Source organism: Hoplias malabaricus, chromosome 13 (genome assembly GCF_029633855.1).
Source record: "Hoplias malabaricus isolate fHopMal1 chromosome 13, fHopMal1.hap1, whole genome shotgun sequence".
Classification (NCBI taxonomy): Eukaryota; Metazoa; Chordata; class Actinopteri; order Characiformes; family Erythrinidae; genus Hoplias; species Hoplias malabaricus.
Window position 1 is genome coordinate 2,046,547 of NC_089812.1, and position 17,454 is coordinate 2,064,000.

Here is a 17,454-nt window from a genome sequence, read left to right on the forward strand (position 1 = left end):
TGATCGTATCTGTGTGACCTGTTAAAGCTATTTTTATTCAGATGCAGGAAACAAAAACACAGATCCATTCAGCAAGTACATGCACTTGTTTTCATCCTGCTTCTGCTTTGCATTTTACTCTTAGTGGACTTCATTGCATAATAAATCATCTCTAATTGAGTGAAATCACCTGAAATCAATATTTCTCGTGTGTTTTGGAACATTATAAGACCATTCACCTGCTTCTAGATTGAATTATATATTTCTTCTGTGAATATACTGTTTTAAAATTAGTAAAACACCCCAAAAACATGTTAATGATATTAGGACTTTCCTACAACGTGCTCAGACTGAGAGATGTTAGCGTTTGGACTAGAATTGGGAGTCTCGGTGAGAAAGAGCTAATGTTTACAGTGTATTAATCAGCTGATCAGCTCGATTGTCATGAAATCAAACCACCCACTTCTCCTCTGCATGAATTCCTAGTACAAAAAAGTGAAGTGAGATGGTGTCCAGTCCTTTCAGATTTCTATCTACACTGCAATATCAGCCTGAATTGGGAAAAGTACATGTGAAACTGTTTGAGATCAGACGGAGAGAGACACATCTCCAGTTGTAGTTCGTTGAGTTGCTCGCGATCGGAAGGGTCACCTGCCGCGCCAGTGGTCTGGCTTCTTGTTTCTGGGAAAGTGTCCTGTTTCCCCTGTTATGGGGGCTTTTGGAAGATTGTGAAGGTACGGGGAAACCACACAGACCATGGTGCCCTTCCAGGATGTCCTGTCTAATGTCAAGAAACTGCTCCAGGGCTCTGATTCAGATCTTCTGCTCATTTTCCTCAGCCAGCTGCTGGAAGCTAATGTGTTTTCGGCGCAGTATTTTCAGTCGCTTTTTCACTCTTTGGACCATGACCTTGAAAACTTGTCTGACGTGGAAGATCAGGCCAGAAGGCTTGCTCTTCCCATCTGGCAGAAATGGGATGTTAGCAAGGAAATCCTCTTCTCCGCTCTTGACAATATGGCAGACCCCCAGCCAGGTGACAATGGTAAATAACTCTTTCAAGTTATTATTAGTTTTTATTTGGGTAGTCCATGGTTTTTTAACCTAACCTCTGTCCATCGGCTGTTCCCATCACTGATTGCCATTAATAATATTTGTGATTTCTGAGTTGTGGTGATGTGTAGAGGGTAAAATAATTGGCAGAATACCATCAAGAAAAGTACCCTTGCTTGATTACATCTTGCTTGATTACCAAGTATATTCACTATACAGTGCACTGTTTTGGGGGTCTGCCGTTTTGTAGCATATATGTGTGTGTGTGTGTTTGGAGGGGGTTGCTGTAGATCGGAGGTTCTGTCTTTTCTACTTCATAATGTTTATAGCAAGAAAGCATTAAATGAAAAATATGTCAAGATTTTAAACAAGTACAAAAATGGAAGAAACTGATTACGTTTAACACTAAAGGAGCCAAGTGCCGGTCATCTCAACACTGTTGCGTCCTACAGCCACCCTGCTTCCACACCTAAGCGCCAAGCTCCTGCATTTAAAGGTTGCGATTCTCTTGAAGATTGAAGACCACCAGAGGGAACTTTGTGGCCCAGAAGTAGCCTTTGGCCAAACCCATCTACATGGTGGCATGTGATTAGTAATGCCTGTTTGATATAGTACTATGTGTCCAATGGTTTGTTCTCTCGCTCACTCTCTCGTGAAATATTTGTGTGAATGAAATCCATTTCTGAAATGTGTTGTTGTTTTGAAATACAGGGCAAATGTACTTATTTCAGAAGTAAGTAGAGATGCAGGGACATGAATTAAAATACGGATTGTCCTGGGATAAACGGGACGCGTGGAAACCCTATGCACAATCCACGGCATATTGAATAATATAGGTAAAGATGAATAGGGAGCCATTTCGGAGACAGCGTTAGTCTTATTAAACATAGGAAATAAGGCAAATGAAAAATTTTCCAAAACTGGAGCGGATGCAAAGAATACGCGACCCATAACAGTCGTGCAAGACGTGCAGAGGAGCGTAGAACATCCAGCTCCACTCCCGCTTCAGCTCTAACCAGAGCTGTCTGAGTCCATCCTTCCACTGTAACACAGTTCAACACTGCGGCTCGGAAAAGATGTAGAGCTGAAAAAGAAAAACAACTCAGCTTTGTGGGTCTGAAAGGATGTGTAGTTAGAGTACAGAACTCTGAACTCAGGCTGAGGAACGGAATTAGACACAAAATAGGAAGCACAGGACTAGGAATATGAAGCAGCTGCTCATCCCACTATCAGAACCCAGAACTACTCTCATGAGCCCAGACCTCCACATCACGGAACGGGTTTGTGAAACTATCACTGAGACTGAATTTTAGAGGTGTGTCAGAGTTCTAAGGACCTGTTCTAATCGATTCTGCTCAAGCTTATGGGCGGCCCAGTGAACACCAAGATTATTGATTACACATTTGAATTGTAGAGGACCTGGTGCATTCAGCTGTGTTTCGTAAGTTGTTTTAGGGCAGAGGTTGTGGTCATTTGCCATAAACTGTAGAGGTGTGGATCCTGGCTGATGGCTCTATGCCCGAGAGAAAACTTTAGGAAATGTGATAGTAATGATTCCTCAGCCCTGGTTGTGGGAGTCGTTCCATTCACAAATTTTCCAAATTACATCACAACACAAACATTGCATTAATTAGGAACACAGCCGGATTTCTGTTTGTAGGCTTCTGTGCCAGAGTGTTATTTCCCGAAATGCTTGCCCATCCCAAATTATCCCATGTGTTTATGGGAATCTACCGAAAGCATGTTTTCTCATTGCACCATGTTGCATCACATAAATGTTACATAAACACAACTGGAAGATATTTTTATTTCTTAGAAAGGCTAAAGATATCAAATGTCAGGGCCTTTACACCTCATTCATTCATTCATTATCTGTAACCTTTATCCAGTTCAGGGTCGTGGTGGGTCCAGAGTCTACCTGGAATCATTGGGCGCAAGGCGGGAATACACCCTGGAGGGGGCGCCAGTCCTTCACAGGGCAACACACACACACACACACACACATTCACTCACACACTCACACCTACGGACACTTTTCACTATCAACATGTGTTTTTGGACCGTCGGAGGAAACCCACGCAGACACAGGGAGAACACACCACACTCCTCACAGACAGTCACCCGGAGGAAACCCACACAGACACAGAGAGAACACCAACTCCTCGCAGTCACCCAGAGGAAACTCACGCAGACACAGGGAGAACACACCACACTCCTCACAGACAGTCACCCGGAGGAAACCCACGCAGACACAGAGAGAACACACCACACTCCTCAGAGACAGTCACCCGGAACAAACCCACGCAGACACAGGGAGAACACTCCTCACAGACAGTCACCCGGAAGAAACCCACACAGACACAGAGAGAACACCAACTCCTCGCAGTCACCCAGAGGAAACCCACGCAGACACAGGGAGAACACCAACTCCTCACAGACAGTCACCCGGAGGAAACCCACGCAGACACAGGGAGAACACCAACTCCTCGCAGACAGTCACCCGGAGGAAACCCACACAGACACACGGCCTTTACACCTAATCTGTCAATTTACAACTGTTAGTTTCAATGGTGGAATCTGATTGGCCGTTGTGATTGATCACTGATTTGCTGTGTCTTGTACTCATAAGGAATTATAGCTCTGTGCTGAATCCTTTTCTGCTCTTCAACATCTGTCCAGCTCCACGTCCTTTCAGGCCCACAGTGGAAAGAAGGACGTGGTCAGATCTGGAGCGAGAGTGGAGCTGGATGTTCTCCTCTCTCTCAGAGATGAATGCTGTAAGAGCTGTGTTATCTGATGTGAGATGAACACACATGGTGACCATAGCAGGGTCGTGCGAGGTTGGGGTCCCACACCCTCTGTAGGGTTTTATAGCTGTCTGATGGCTTTCTGCTTACTCTGACATCTCCTGGAAGAGTGTAACCAGTGTCTAACAGCCATTCTGACTAGAAATGATTGTGCTCTTGGTGCTTTCACTTGGCAGATCCTTACATTTTGTACCTGTTTTCAACCTGACAGCTCGGTAAGGCAAATCTGAGTCAATAAAATGTCTGCTCAACCGCAGCGTTTGAATTGGTTCTTTGTTTGAGACTGACCTTCAGTCTTTGGCCTTCAACAACAAAATAAAAAAATAGAGAGAAGCCGCTTGCAGTGAAGTGCTCCAAAGCAAAAGAGAAATATACAGCAGTGCCAAGGGTAGGTGCTGGAAAAACCCCGGGCTTTCCAGATAAGCATGCCACACGGAGGGGCGTGGCTATCCGAAACCTGATCTTCAGTCTGAGGTATTAAACCCTGTGTGGTTTGGTAAGGAGGCTAAGCCATGTCTGTTTGCAGAGACTAGTAGAGCTGGCATATCAACTCTGAGAACCAAACCCATAAAGGAATTCTACACCAAAGCCTTCACTGACTGGCACCAGACCTGAGACAAGCGCAAGATCCAGATGCTTATCTTATATTTGGGGCTAAATATAGCATTAGCTTCGTAAAACCACATGATTGTACAGTGACCCCAAGTTGTAGCGCTATGGATTTTAAATATAAAAAGGAACCTGCTCCTCTGAAAACACTGATTCACTTAGAATAGTGAAGCCCTTAAAGGAACACTATGTGTTATTTTTACCTTAAAATTACAGCTTCAAAATTGTTGTGATGCCTCACTTAACTGTGATACGGAGAATAGTGCCTTGGTTATTCATACCCTGGGTTTAGCACTGCAGAAACTGCACTGTGTAACTTTTGGAGGAGGGTAGGTAACAACCTCCCCTCCCTACTGATTTTAGTGCAGTGCTGTAGAAAGGAATTACGCAAAATAAAACGTTAAAATTAAACATAATAATAAAAAATAATAATAATAATTTTAAAAACTTACCTAGTGTTCCTTTAAAGAGCTGTTTACAGCCATTTTTCCAGTTTAGAGAAGAACCTGTTATTCAAATGTGGGACAAAGATAATCTACTTTGTGCTTATGTTTCTATACAGAGCCACAACCTTTGCTAAAGATTCGTTAAAGAACCCTGTACAGGGTGTGGGACATGAACAGTATTGATGTTTTACTGCATTATAACTTTCAGGGTAAATATTCCACTCGGGTGCAGGTGGAGGTTTGTATCTGGGGTTTGTTCATTTGACGAAAAAAGCCGTTGAGGCAAGACCCTGAGGACAAAGAATAGACCACAGAGTGACGATGAGGATAAGAAAATGACTGAGCTCAGTGTGGGTGGATTGGGTGGAGTAGAGGACAGTGGATTCAAATTCTGTTCGTTATATTTAGTCTGTGGGGAATTCTCTTCCTTGATGCTCCCACAAAGAAAATGTAGCCATGTTTTTGTGATAAATTAAAGTAACCCTCTGTAATATTTTTAACTTAAAATTACAGCTTCAAAATCGTAGGGATGCTTCCCTGACCTGTAACAGGGAGAACAGAGTCTCTGCCGTTGCTATTCTAAGCTCAGCACTGCAGAAACTGCACTATGTAACTTTTGGAGGAGGGTAGGGGAAGAGAGTTTTGGAGGCCAGGTCTGAGGTCGCAATGCCAAGGGTTATCCTTAGGAAAGTAAGGGTTGTGGGTTTGATGCACTGTGTGTGTGACACCACAGCTGAACTGCCCTTGAGCAGTGCACCTAGCCCCCAGCTGCGCCCCCATGTGCTGAGGAGGTGTGTTTACTGCCACAGATGGCATCTTAAAGCATGTTTTTAAAGCATGTCTGAATGGAACAAAGACATTCATCATCATTTGAGCCAAACCTTGTCCCAACATCATCTCATGGCTGAATACCATAAAATCCTCACTGCAGTACTGGCTGCGGAAGGCTGTGTATGTATCTGTGTGTTACTGTCAGTGACCACTCTGAAGATGCAGGACCTGAGTGTTTGTGATGGGATATTTACCATGTCCTCGTCTGACTTCGTAAGGTGCTATTGAAAGCCCCCTCTAAGTGAAAGTAAAAGTAGCTCTGCGCTTGTACTCGTTCTCTGAACGCCAGACTCCTTCACTTCTCTCTCTCTCTCACTCACTCTCTTCTTCCCTCTCACACTCAGAGGAATATCACTTTATTATGGAATAAAAATAAAGCTATTTCTCACATGCAGCATGGATGAGTTTCCACCCTCAGACACAGGTGATGCTTTTTTCATTTATTCTGCATTTCCTTGTGGATTTATTTATAGAAATGTCTTATAAAATAGTTTTTTTCTTTTGGTTACTGTCCTTCGCTGGATAGAAATCGGTGCTTGGGGGGGGGGTTAGTGGTGTTGGTTGTGTTTTAACACGATTAAGTCCAGTGTTAAATCGTTTCTGCATTGTTTTGGTGGGGGCTGGGATTAGTCAAGTTGTGTTTATATCAGAACAGTCATTTGAAATGTCTGTGATTGTAATATTTCCTCTTTAATCGTGATAAGTCAACACTTTAATAACACACCTTCATGAATTTTCATGAGTTTCCTGTAAATACACCGTCGAACCTGAAACACAGGGGGTGCTTCGAATGATAGAAAATACATTTTAAAAAAGCAATATTTAATGTACATTTTAAACACTGACACAACACGGACCTGGATTATCACAAGTGTGTATATAAATATATAAATATATAAATATAATGCCCACAGACTGTGTGTACATAGCAAGACTGTGGGAGTTGTGTGCATGAGTGTGTGGTTTTCACACCTGCAGCTGGATGATTTCATTGAGTAGGAATTAGAACTGAGAAATAAGTCATAAGTTATGAGTAAGAAGCAATGGCAAGTAAACAGCACATGAGTTTTGAGTGATATGTATTGAACAGTAAGTTATGACTATTAAGCTGTGCGCAGCTGGCTTTAATGTTGTGGCTGGTTCTGATATCTTTATCTCAGGAGGGAAATATCTCGGTGACTCAGCTGCCGAAGTTGGGTCGTGACCCAAAGTGTGATCGCCCCAGTGGTGTCCTTCAGTAACGTCCGTGTACTTTTGTGTTTGTTTACGTTTGTTAAATCTTTGCAGGAGATGAGCAAATCGCCCCGGACCAATGGCGCCTGGAGATACCAGGTAAAAACATATTTTATGCTAATTAGTTATGCTAATTACTCAACATTGTTACTCATTTTTCTACATTTCCAGCAGAGAGGTCTCTGAAAACCCCAAAAGTTACAGATTGCACCTTTAAAGGTGCTGTTAGCAGTTTTCTTCACAAGTATGCGTTTATCATGTTATGAAACAGCAATTATACTGACCCCTAGTGGCTCGGCTCACATTCTGTATTAAATCGATTTTAAACATGGCTGCCTCATTTGAAGAGACCCGCTCCATGGAGCATAAATTGGTTCATTATGGGATGGCACAACAGTTGGGTTCTGAGTTGCGCTTTGTAGAAAATAATGTAGAAATCATTTATAATCGATCTTGAGAATATTTTTGTGGAAAATGCACATTTAAAGTATGGATACCTATTAAAGTACAGCTTCTAGAACGCTGAAAGCCACCTCTTCACTCGGTGGGAATCTTACTAAAGGCTTCTTTTGTTTGTTTGTTTGTTTTGTGTTTACAGTTTTTGTGTAATTTCAGGGAAAACGTGTGTATATTTGTTTTTAGAAAACTCACATTGTGATCTCAAATGTTTTTGCAGACTCTGTGCTTCTGGACATAATCAGCAACGATCTGACGCTGAAGGACATTGAGGATTTAGGTCAGTCCCCCTCTCCATTCTTCTTCATCCTGAAGGTGTAGGACGGGGCTCTGTCCCTCTACAGAACTGGGGTGGACAGTTTGCATTGAGCATGTTGATCTTAGACTGTCCTTGAGCATCCTGTTTCAAGACATGTTTTTGTACAGAGATCATACACACTGTCGATTATTACAGTAGAGAAGGTCACTCATTAGGAAGGGCGTCCGGATACTTTTGGACACGTACACTTCAGGCTCTAGAGAAGCAGCTGAAAATAACCCTGGGTTGTTTTGTGTGTTCTTTGCTGCAGCTGCTTTATGTGCTGATCTAAAGGAATTTGATACGACAGGTGAGATGTCACACAGCACAGAAGCATTGAAATAATATACAATACAATACCCCACATACATGAATATTTTTATAATAACATAATTATAATGAGTGTGTGTGTGTTCAGCTGAACCGGTGGAGTGTCCTGCACCTGAGCGAGAAGAGAAACTCCCAGAGAAAAGGCCAAGAAGGAAACGAGCAGGTAAAAACCCCTCCTATCACTCAGTCTAATACAAACACAGTTAAAGACCTGAGAGTTCATTGTTTGTTTGTGCGTGTGTGTGTGTGTGTGTGTATTTGGTTGCATGTTTTAGCAGAAGAACAACCAGCAAAGAAAACTCCCCGCGTCAAGCGTAAGAGAGCAGGTAAACTCACCTGTAGGTTTACAAATTAAAATAATGATTATAAACATCAAAAATCTTAACCAATCAGAATCCAGACTCAGTTTATCAGTTTAACCCAAATTATGAGGATTGTAAAACAGACCAAAGAATGAGTGTGGAACCCATCTCTTGCCATAATCTGTAATTATTAATTTAAGGTGAAGGTTAAAACTGTTGCAGGGAACTTTCCAGAACTTATAACGAGTTTGTGACACATATATCACCATGTTTTAAAATGATACCAGGGTCGAAATTGACCCCAACAACAGAAAAGACATTTTAAAAAGAGGATTTTATAATTAAGTTCCTGAAAAAGTCTTGATGCAATAAACAAATTTATGGAGCACTTTGTCAAGACCCTAACAGTTTTGTGTCAGTCATAAATACAATCCATTGTACTGTTGGCAGCCATCTTGTATTTCTCCCTCCCTCTAGACCCTCCGAGTGTTAAGAGCCCACCAGCCGAGGAGAAGCCCCCTGTGAGTGATGTCGTCTCTCCTCAGATCCTCCATGTTCCCTGTGTGCTCAACAGCGCCCCTCTACCGCGCCCTAGTGGTAATGCATCACAACTGCACCACACTGTCTGTGTGTTTAGACTTGTTTTCCATTGTTGTTGTCTGGGATTAGTTGTACTTCCCTTATTTATGCGTGTTTACCTTGTTTTATTTTAATTTTTATTAATACAAGTATTATTCTTTAGGTCCTGCATCACTGCAGATCATACTCTCCTTCAATCAGCTGCCTCCTTCCGTCCCATTGGGACCTACCTACGTTCTGGGTGAGCTACTGATTTCTTGGTTTGTTGAAATACTGTAATAATAATCCCGTCTGTTATAAGTAACTGTAATGTTTGTTTATGGTCTCACTCCACAGTCTCGCCACCCGCCGTAGGTCCAGTGACCCAAATAGTTCCTCTTTCTCCAAGTAAGTTGTTCACTTTGTATATATTTCCCCCACTGTTTTATAACCCCTCCCATGTCGAATCATGTTTTGTAAACCACACTTTGTGCACAGGGGCACAGTCCTATAACCGTCTAAACTATCTTTGTGTGTTCTAGCATTTACGCCCTGGTCCCTCCTCCAACTTTAGAGTCTGTAATTTGTTAGTAAATGATGTATTAATGCTTCAAACCATCTCTCCTCTGCTTCTCAGCTGATGGAGCTGTTGCTCCTGTGGAGCTCAGTATGGTGACCCACCCACCCAGCTCGTTATCAGACACGGCCAGCAGGGGGGAGCAGCCATCTCCCCTCACTCCCACCTCACCAGGTAACGGTGGACACATTAATTAGTTCATACAAAACAAACTGATCAGATATATATACATACCGTATACTCCTCTTTTCAGGCATTTAATCTGCATTTTAAATTAACATTTATCTTTTGTTTTTCTTGTTATGTCACAGACAAAACACCACTGGAAGAGCATACCCACACAGCGCCTCCTAGTCCAGTGATACCAAGTAAGCCCCTTTCATATAAGAACTAGAAACTCTAGAGAAGTCTGGAGTATTGGGACCGGAGATATCCCGGTTGTCCCTTCACCCATACAGGGTTTGCACATTGGGAGATTTTTGGTGTTAGAGGTATTCAAGTAGCAGGAAACGTGCTGCATGCTTTAGGCAGGGGCCGGCACCTGTGCACCACATGCAGGAGGTACTCCGGAATATTCACCACTCTATTCACACATGCGCTGATTTGGATTTTAGCTGGCGTCTCCACTAGGGGTTTAGTTGAATAAAGTCAGTGTAAAGTCCGGGACAAATGTTGCAGCTCTTCTGGGTAAATTCCAGAGCATTTTTTAAATACTGTGAATGTGTGAAAGATGCGGTAATGTCTTGAACTCTAGGCTTATTATTCTGTGTTATTCAGTATCTTCTGTAACTTTTTCAGAATTCGTGATGAATGAATCAGGGCTGTTTTTGTGAATTATTGAGAAGCTAGAGATATCCATCCATCGCCCTAGGGAATACAGTTTCTCTACTCCAGTGTCAAAAAATTGGAGGCTTTATACACCTCTCACCCACATTTAGTATTGGGCAATAGTTTATCTTTCAGGCAATCTGTCCCTTAGATATTAATGTTGTTTTAAAGCTCTAACTGAGAGATGAAATAAAGCCATGTTATTTCCTTGTACAGAACAAGTTGAGGACTACATTCAGCAGCTGAAGTCTCACCTGAGAGAAACCTGCAGCTTGATGCCAGGAAACATGAGGATGGACACTCACTACATAAACACTCCCCTGGTCCAGAGGAAGCTTGTGATCCGAACCGGAAAAAATGCCAACAAGTGTCTGGAGAAGGAGCTGGTGCCTCTTAGCAACTCTGAGCGAAGGAAAGCTACGATGGACAGAAACCAGGTCTTCCAGAAGTGTGGACCCAAACCAAAGAGGTTAATCACCATACTCGGGAAAGCTGGGAACGGGAAGAGCATGTTTATCCAACATCTAGCCTTGGATTGGACCGCTGACCTTCTTCCACAGTTCCAGTTTGTTTTCTTGCTGAACTGCAAGGTCTTGGACTTAACTCGACCCAATTACAGCTTGAAAGATTTGCTCTTCAACCTTTCTTCCACCACAGTCTGCGATGATTCAGATTCGGAAGTTGTTTTTGAATACATCTGCTTGCACCCCGATAAGGTGCTCATTGTATTTGACAGTTTCGATGACATTGGAGATCTTGAGGGTCTCCTCCAATCCTCTGCTACCTCAGCCACAGACAATGACTACAGTGTCCGGCAGCTGTTTTCTGGCCTTTCCCAGAAAAAGATCCTCTCCGGATGCACGCTTTTGATTGCCTCCAGGCCTAAAGACGTCCTGAACCAGCTCCTTCGCAAGGTAGATTCCATCCTGGAGCTCGGCTGCTTTTCTCCCGAAGACATAGACCTCTACATCTCAAATTATTTTGCAGACCCTTCCAAGCAAGAAAGGGCACTGAAGAAAATCCAAAGTGAGCAGTACATCTTCAGCTTGTGCTCTAGTCCTTTACTCTGCAGCTTTACCTGCTTCCTTTTGAAGTACAATGAAGTGGATGGTTATGTTTTGCCAACAACTCTTACGGATTTGTGTCTGAAAGTTTTCGACCAGTGTCTCGAGTTGAAAACTAAAGAGCAAGGCTCCAAACAAGACATTACGCAACTGTGTACCTTGGCTTGGGAAGGGTTCAAGTCTTCTAGCTCTCTTTTAAGCCAGGATCAAAAGTTTTCTCAAGACTTTTTGGACTATTGTATCAACTGTGAGGTTCTCGCTTCCAAACAAAACCCTGGCAAGAACCAAATCACTTACTTCTCCAATCTTTACACACAGAACTTGCTGAGTACTCTACATTTGCTCCAATCCAAAGATGTGAACAATAAGACACTACTGGCCCAGATGGTGCTCCATCCTCGAAGGAAGAAAGGGAATGGAGAATGCCAGGACATCCTCCAAAGGTTTGTGATGGGATTGCTTTATCAGAATTCATCACCAGTTCTCGAATGCACTGCTAACTCTCAGGCTAAAAGGACAGCTGTTGAGACCCATCTGAAGAACCTCAAACCAGGCAACTTGACGCCAAGCAGGTTGCTGGAGCTCTTTCACTGCATCTATGAGGCCAACAACATCAAACTCGCCAAACTCTTAGTGAAGAATCTTCCCGAAAAACTCTCTTTTTGTGGTACTCAGCTCACGCCGACAGATACCTACATCATCTCCAATATCCTTCAGAATGCCAAGAGCCTTAAACTGACATTTTCCATCGATTTACGGGACACATGTGTTCCCCTTAGTGGTCTCAAAGACCTGGTGGCGTTAGGCTGCATCACTTCTTTCAGGTGAGGAATCACGAGAGGTTGCTTGATTACAGTTAAGGGAATGCTATTAGACACATTCATAAATACAACAATGTTTAATGGATATTAGTAAATATTGATGGAAATTAACTCTTCATCTGGCAGTGCAGTTTAACCTTGTAGTTTTAGCAGTGTCATTTTCTAACTGTAGGGTATAGCTGCCAAGTAACCACAGCACGTAATTGTGACCCCACCTCTTGCTTTGTTTTAAAGAGGAACATGTGATTTGAGATGAATGGCTTGTTTTAGATTTATATCTATGTGTTAATAACCATCATATACTGGCACAACTCATGATGTATCCCCTACAACAGTATATTTACATGCAAAACGTTACATATGTGATTAAGTCTTATCCAATTACCATATGCAATTAAACATAATAAGATAATCATGGTGTTTCCATACTGCTTTCTATAGGGCACCTACTATGGACACCATTGACCTGTGGGAGGAACTCCATCGTAGCAGTGATGACCTCACCCTGAAACACGCCATCAAAAAGTTCACTATCGACCCCTTCAAGGTCTCAGAGATCTCACACATCGAGACCCTGCAGCTCCTTGTCCAGATCCACATCGAGAAGAAGCTGCCCATGGGGTGAGGCCTTAAGTCCATGCAGATGAAAGTAGACTTTTTAAGAGACACTTCTTCAACAGAAGACACATTTATATATAACTGAACTGAACTGAACTGAGCTGTTGGTTTTTCAGCGATGCTGATGCTGCTCTGGAGAACGGTGTTCCAGCAGTGAGGAACCTTCACAAACTGGAGTGCGAGTGAGTATCTAGATTTCATTTCTGACTAATGGTCAGCACTTTGGAAATAATGACTGAACACTTGACTCCTGTAAGTTGGCTTGTGACCATATTTGGCATGTTCTGTTTCTTATCATTTTGAAGGCTCGGTCAGCAGAACGGATCCGGGGCGTTCCTCAAACTCACAGAGATTTTACCAGCTCTCGAGTCCCTGCAGCACCTGGAGTAAGAGCTTTACTTATCTGAGAACTGAGAAATGTTAACCAATCAGCACTCAGCAGCAATATCACTGACCAGTTACCACTTAGGGCGGCACTTAGGCGCAGCAGGTGTTCCGGGTGACTGTCTGTGAGGAGTGTGGTGTGTTCTCTCTGTGTCTGCGTGGGTTTCCTCCGGGTGACTGTCTGTGAGGAGTGTGGTGTGTTCTCCCTGTGTCTGGGTGGGTGTCCTTCGGGTGTCTGTCTGTGAGGAGTGTGGTGTGTTCTCCCAGTGTCTGCGTGGGTGTCCTCCGGGTGTCTGTCTGTGAGGAGTGTGGTGTGTTCTCCCTGTGTCTGCGTGGGTTTCCTCCAGGTGACTGTCTGTGAGGAGTGTGGTGTGTTCTCCCTGTGTCTGCATGGGTTTCCTCCGGGTGACTGTCTGTGAGGAGTGTGGTGTGTTCTCCCTGTGTCTGTGTGGGTTTCCTCCGGGTGACTGTCTGTGAGGAGTGTGGTGTGTTCTCCCTGTGTCTGGGTGGGTGTCCTCCGGGTGTCTGTCTGTGAGGAGTGTGGTGTGTTCTCCCTGTGTCTGCGTGGGTTTCCTCCAGGTGACTGTCTGTGAGGAGTGTGGTGTGTTCTCCCTGTGTCTGCGTGGGTTTCCTCCGGGTGACTGTCTGTGAGGAGTGTGGTGTGTTCTCCCTGTGTCTGCGTGGGTTTCCTCCGGGTGACTGTCTGTGAGGAGTGTGGTGTGTTCTCTCTGTGTCTGCGTGGGTTTCCTCCGGGTGACTGTCTGTGAGGAGTGTGGTGTGTTCTCTCTGTGTGCTGAACAATCAGCAGTCTGTAGCAGTAAATCAGTACTCAGCAGTACTGACCAGTCAACATTCAGTATGAATTCAGTATGAATGAGAGTTTACTCTCCATGTTTACATCTTTATCCCCGAACACTCACTGAGGAATAACCTCCTGTTTTTTTGCTTCAGTTTGGAGAACAACAAACTTGGAAACGTCGAGGCGGAGAAACTGGCGAAGGCTCTTCAGTCTTTAACTTCTCTGAAGATGCTTAAGTAAGTTATATCCATCACTCGTGTTCCCAATAGTTTGAGCTACTTCTGGCCTGTTTTGATGTGATGTATTAAGACCGTTTAAAGGGAAAGACGTTGTAAGCTCTTCCATCGTTTTCTTGAAACTGACCTTGAGTGCCCTCTGCTGTTTCCGCAGTCTTTCTCAGAACTGTATTGGAGATGCTGGGGCGCAGAAACTGGCCCTGGCCCTGTCCACAGCAGCATCCCTCCAGAGTCTGAGGTATGAGCTGTGTGGAGTTGCCCTGTTTTACCTGAAGCACAGCCAATCAGAACAGAGCTCATTTACATATATCAGTCTTAAATGCACAGTGTCTCTATGTATACATAGTTATCTTATTGTTTTGTTTTATTATTTGTTTCTTTAATTATCTTTGGGATCTTATTTAATTTTCCCTCTCTCTTTTATTCTCTCTTTTTCAGTCTCTATGAGAATTTCATATCAGATGCTGGAGCTGAGAACCTGGCCTCAGTTTTACCGGCCATGAAGTCCCTGCTGGACCTGGAGTGAGTCAGTTATATCAAACTAATTTAAAATATTAATGAAAAGAGAAAAAATGTGCTTTTACTTTCTTATTGCATCCAGAATCCCTTCAGCTGGTCTCCATCAAATTCATTCTTTTTTTGGGGGTGGAAAAATAAAACTAAATACGTACAGAAAGTGGAATAACTTTTACAGAGACAACATTTATACACTTCATAAAGGAATCTTTACCACAGATAAACCTCTGAGACTTTTCCACATTTCGAAAGTGTGTTTTTCCCTTTTATTTATGGCACTAAGAGTAAAAGTGAAAGTGTGTGTCATTGCACTGGAGGGAAACACATGAAAATCCAGAGCATGTGAATTATAAGAAAGAATGAAGGAATCTAAAACTAAAACTGAAAATAAATTTCCTCAGAGAAAATAAAAGGAAATGTTAAATAAACACTTACTTTGCAGTGAAAAAAAAGTGAACACACTTAAATGTAGTATTTCATTTAATACGTATAATGATATACTTCAAAAGTAATTACAGGAAGTAATCTAGTTACACACCGCAGTGGCACATCTCACTACATCATGTGTTCAGTCGAAACCAAAACACGTTTTGAAATCGGGTCGCTGTGGCAAACAATATTTCTGCCATCTCATGCCTTATGTGCGCTCTTACAGTGTTTACACTAATGGACGGAGGGTCCTTTCCAAAGTGCCCGTTTAAAGTGGACAAATTTAGTCCATTTTCTGGATATTTTGGGATCTTTGGGCCATTTGTTCACAGATGTCCCACTGTACATTGAATGATTGCAGCCAAAAACAACACACCTTTTCCTCATTTTGCGTTAAATTACCATCTACGTCACAGGCAAGACGCCTATTAGAGGTGCGGGGCGGCACGGTGGCATAGCAGGTAGTGACAGAGCTCCAGGGACCTGGAGATTGTGGGTTCAATTCCCGCTCCGGGTGACTGTCTGTGAGGAGTGTGGTGTGTTCTCTCTGTGTCTGCGTGGGTTTCCTCCGGGTGACTGTCTGTGAGGAGTGTGGTGTGTTCTCTCTGTGTCTGCGTGGGTTTCCTCCGGGTGACTGTCTGTGAGAACACACTACTGGTGTGTTCTCCCTGTGTCTGCGTGGGTTTCCTCCGGTTTCCAGGTCTTTTAAACCTTATTCCTTGAACTAGTAAGAAATAACATGTTCTCTGTGTGGAACAATTGTTTGATTCGTTGAAATGTATTTGTCATTTTGCTACTTTCATTGTACTCCGTTGGTTATTTTGGATTATTTCTTATTATTTTATTTATGTATTTATTTATTCTTTTTTCTTATTATTGTCAATGCTGTGTGTGATATATTATGTAAACATTTTTGAAGATATATTATTTTTAAAAAAAAGGTCACTGAGTTAACTGTCACCTCTACCATGTTTCTATGTAAACATTGAACGAATTACTCAGACCTTCTCCTTTTCTCCGTAAACACCACTGTATTCATTTCTTTTAAAGTGTGAAATAATAAACCTTTTCTTTTATTCCTCCACAGTGTCAAATACAACAAGTTCACAGATGTTGGAGCGAAGAAGCTTAGCGCAGCTTTAAAAAACTCACCGAGCATGAAGTCTCTACAGTGAGTGTCTGGAGTTATTTTCTGTGTCACAGCTGTCCATTTACAAACACGTGTCTCCATTTCTGTGGGTATTCAGTTTACTACACAACAGCTGTCCTTTTGTGAGGAATCGACCAATAGAAATGCTCCAAAATGACTTTTACTCTGACTTCCATTGAACATTAAGGTTTCCTCTTTTTCCTGTAAAGGTACTGTTTTTGGAGATACGTGTTTATCACCGGACCGTGACGGTGTCTGGACCCAGCAGCAGATTCCTTATTTATTAATTAATTGCATTTGTAATGTCAAAAAAAACCATCCACTTGACTCCAGACTAACGAGGCTCCTCTCTTCTTTCTCCTCAGAATGTGGAACAACTGTATCCCGCTTGGGGTTTTCGGTCATCTTCGGCTCCAGGACTCCAGGATCAAACCTCTTTAAAAGCACATCACCCCGTCTTTTATTGCTGCTACTAACAGTTCCTCTTTTAACAATGCACTGGATTCTATGCAAAACTGTTTTTCAGAAAAGACACTAATTTCCACGGTACTTTCATACGCTGAGTTGCACAAGTCTCTGTCATTTCCCTTTTTTATGCTGAATAAAGAACAATTTTTTTAATGAAATGAACTCCATCTCGTGTGTGTGAGAGAGAGAGAGTGTGTGTGTGTGTGTGAGAGAGAGTGTGTGTGCGTTTGGTATTGTTTCAGAATAATACCGGACTGAAAAAAAATTGGGGAAATATATTTAGCATAAAAAATACCATCAATTTTGCAAATATTTATTAAATTATTCTACATTCCCAACATGTTCTATTCAGCCAATAAACACTGAGTTACAGGGCTACGTCACTCTACACCACACGCAAAGACCCTAAGCTGAAATGAATAGTCTGTTTTAATTCAATCCTGTTTCCCTAAACCAAACCATTTTAAAGGAACGCTAGGTCATATTTTTACCTTAAAATTACAGCTTTAAAATCACTGTGATACTTCACTGAGCATTAAGAAGGAGAGCAGAGCGTCTGTTGTTGCTACCCTGGGCTCAGCACTGCAGAAACTGCACTATGTAACTTTTGGAGGCAGGTAGGAAGCCACCCTCTCTCTCCTTCCCTTTGATTTCACTACAGAGCC

The 17,454-nt window shown here is 42.7% G+C and overlaps 1 protein-coding gene across 4 annotated transcripts; it reads left to right on the forward strand.

Annotated features, from left to right (window-relative positions):
• The first annotated feature begins 593 nt into the window (after positions 1–593).
• Positions 594–16,925, forward strand: ciita (class II, major histocompatibility complex, transactivator). 4 transcript variants are annotated; one of them, XM_066642893.1, is made up of 20 exons: positions 594–1,021; positions 7,010–7,054; positions 7,632–7,691; positions 7,981–8,019; positions 8,128–8,202; positions 8,315–8,377; positions 8,819–8,938; positions 9,084–9,161; positions 9,257–9,307; positions 9,537–9,650; positions 9,788–9,844; positions 10,521–12,192; positions 12,631–12,810; positions 12,924–12,989; positions 13,113–13,193; positions 14,143–14,226; positions 14,381–14,464; positions 14,665–14,748; positions 16,259–16,342; positions 16,687–16,925. In XM_066642893.1, exons 1-20 carry the CDS (start codon positions 736–738, stop codon positions 16,760–16,762), a joined length of 3,399 nt encoding a protein of 1,132 aa, XP_066498990.1. In that variant the 5' UTR covers positions 594–735; the 3' UTR covers positions 16,763–16,925. The 4 variants fall into 4 exon arrangements, with proteins under 4 accessions (XP_066498990.1, XP_066498991.1, XP_066498992.1 ...); XM_066642894.1 differs by having other exon boundaries at positions 8,315–8,365; XM_066642895.1 differs by having other exon boundaries at positions 8,318–8,365.
• Positions 16,926–17,454: the final 529 nt, after the last annotated feature.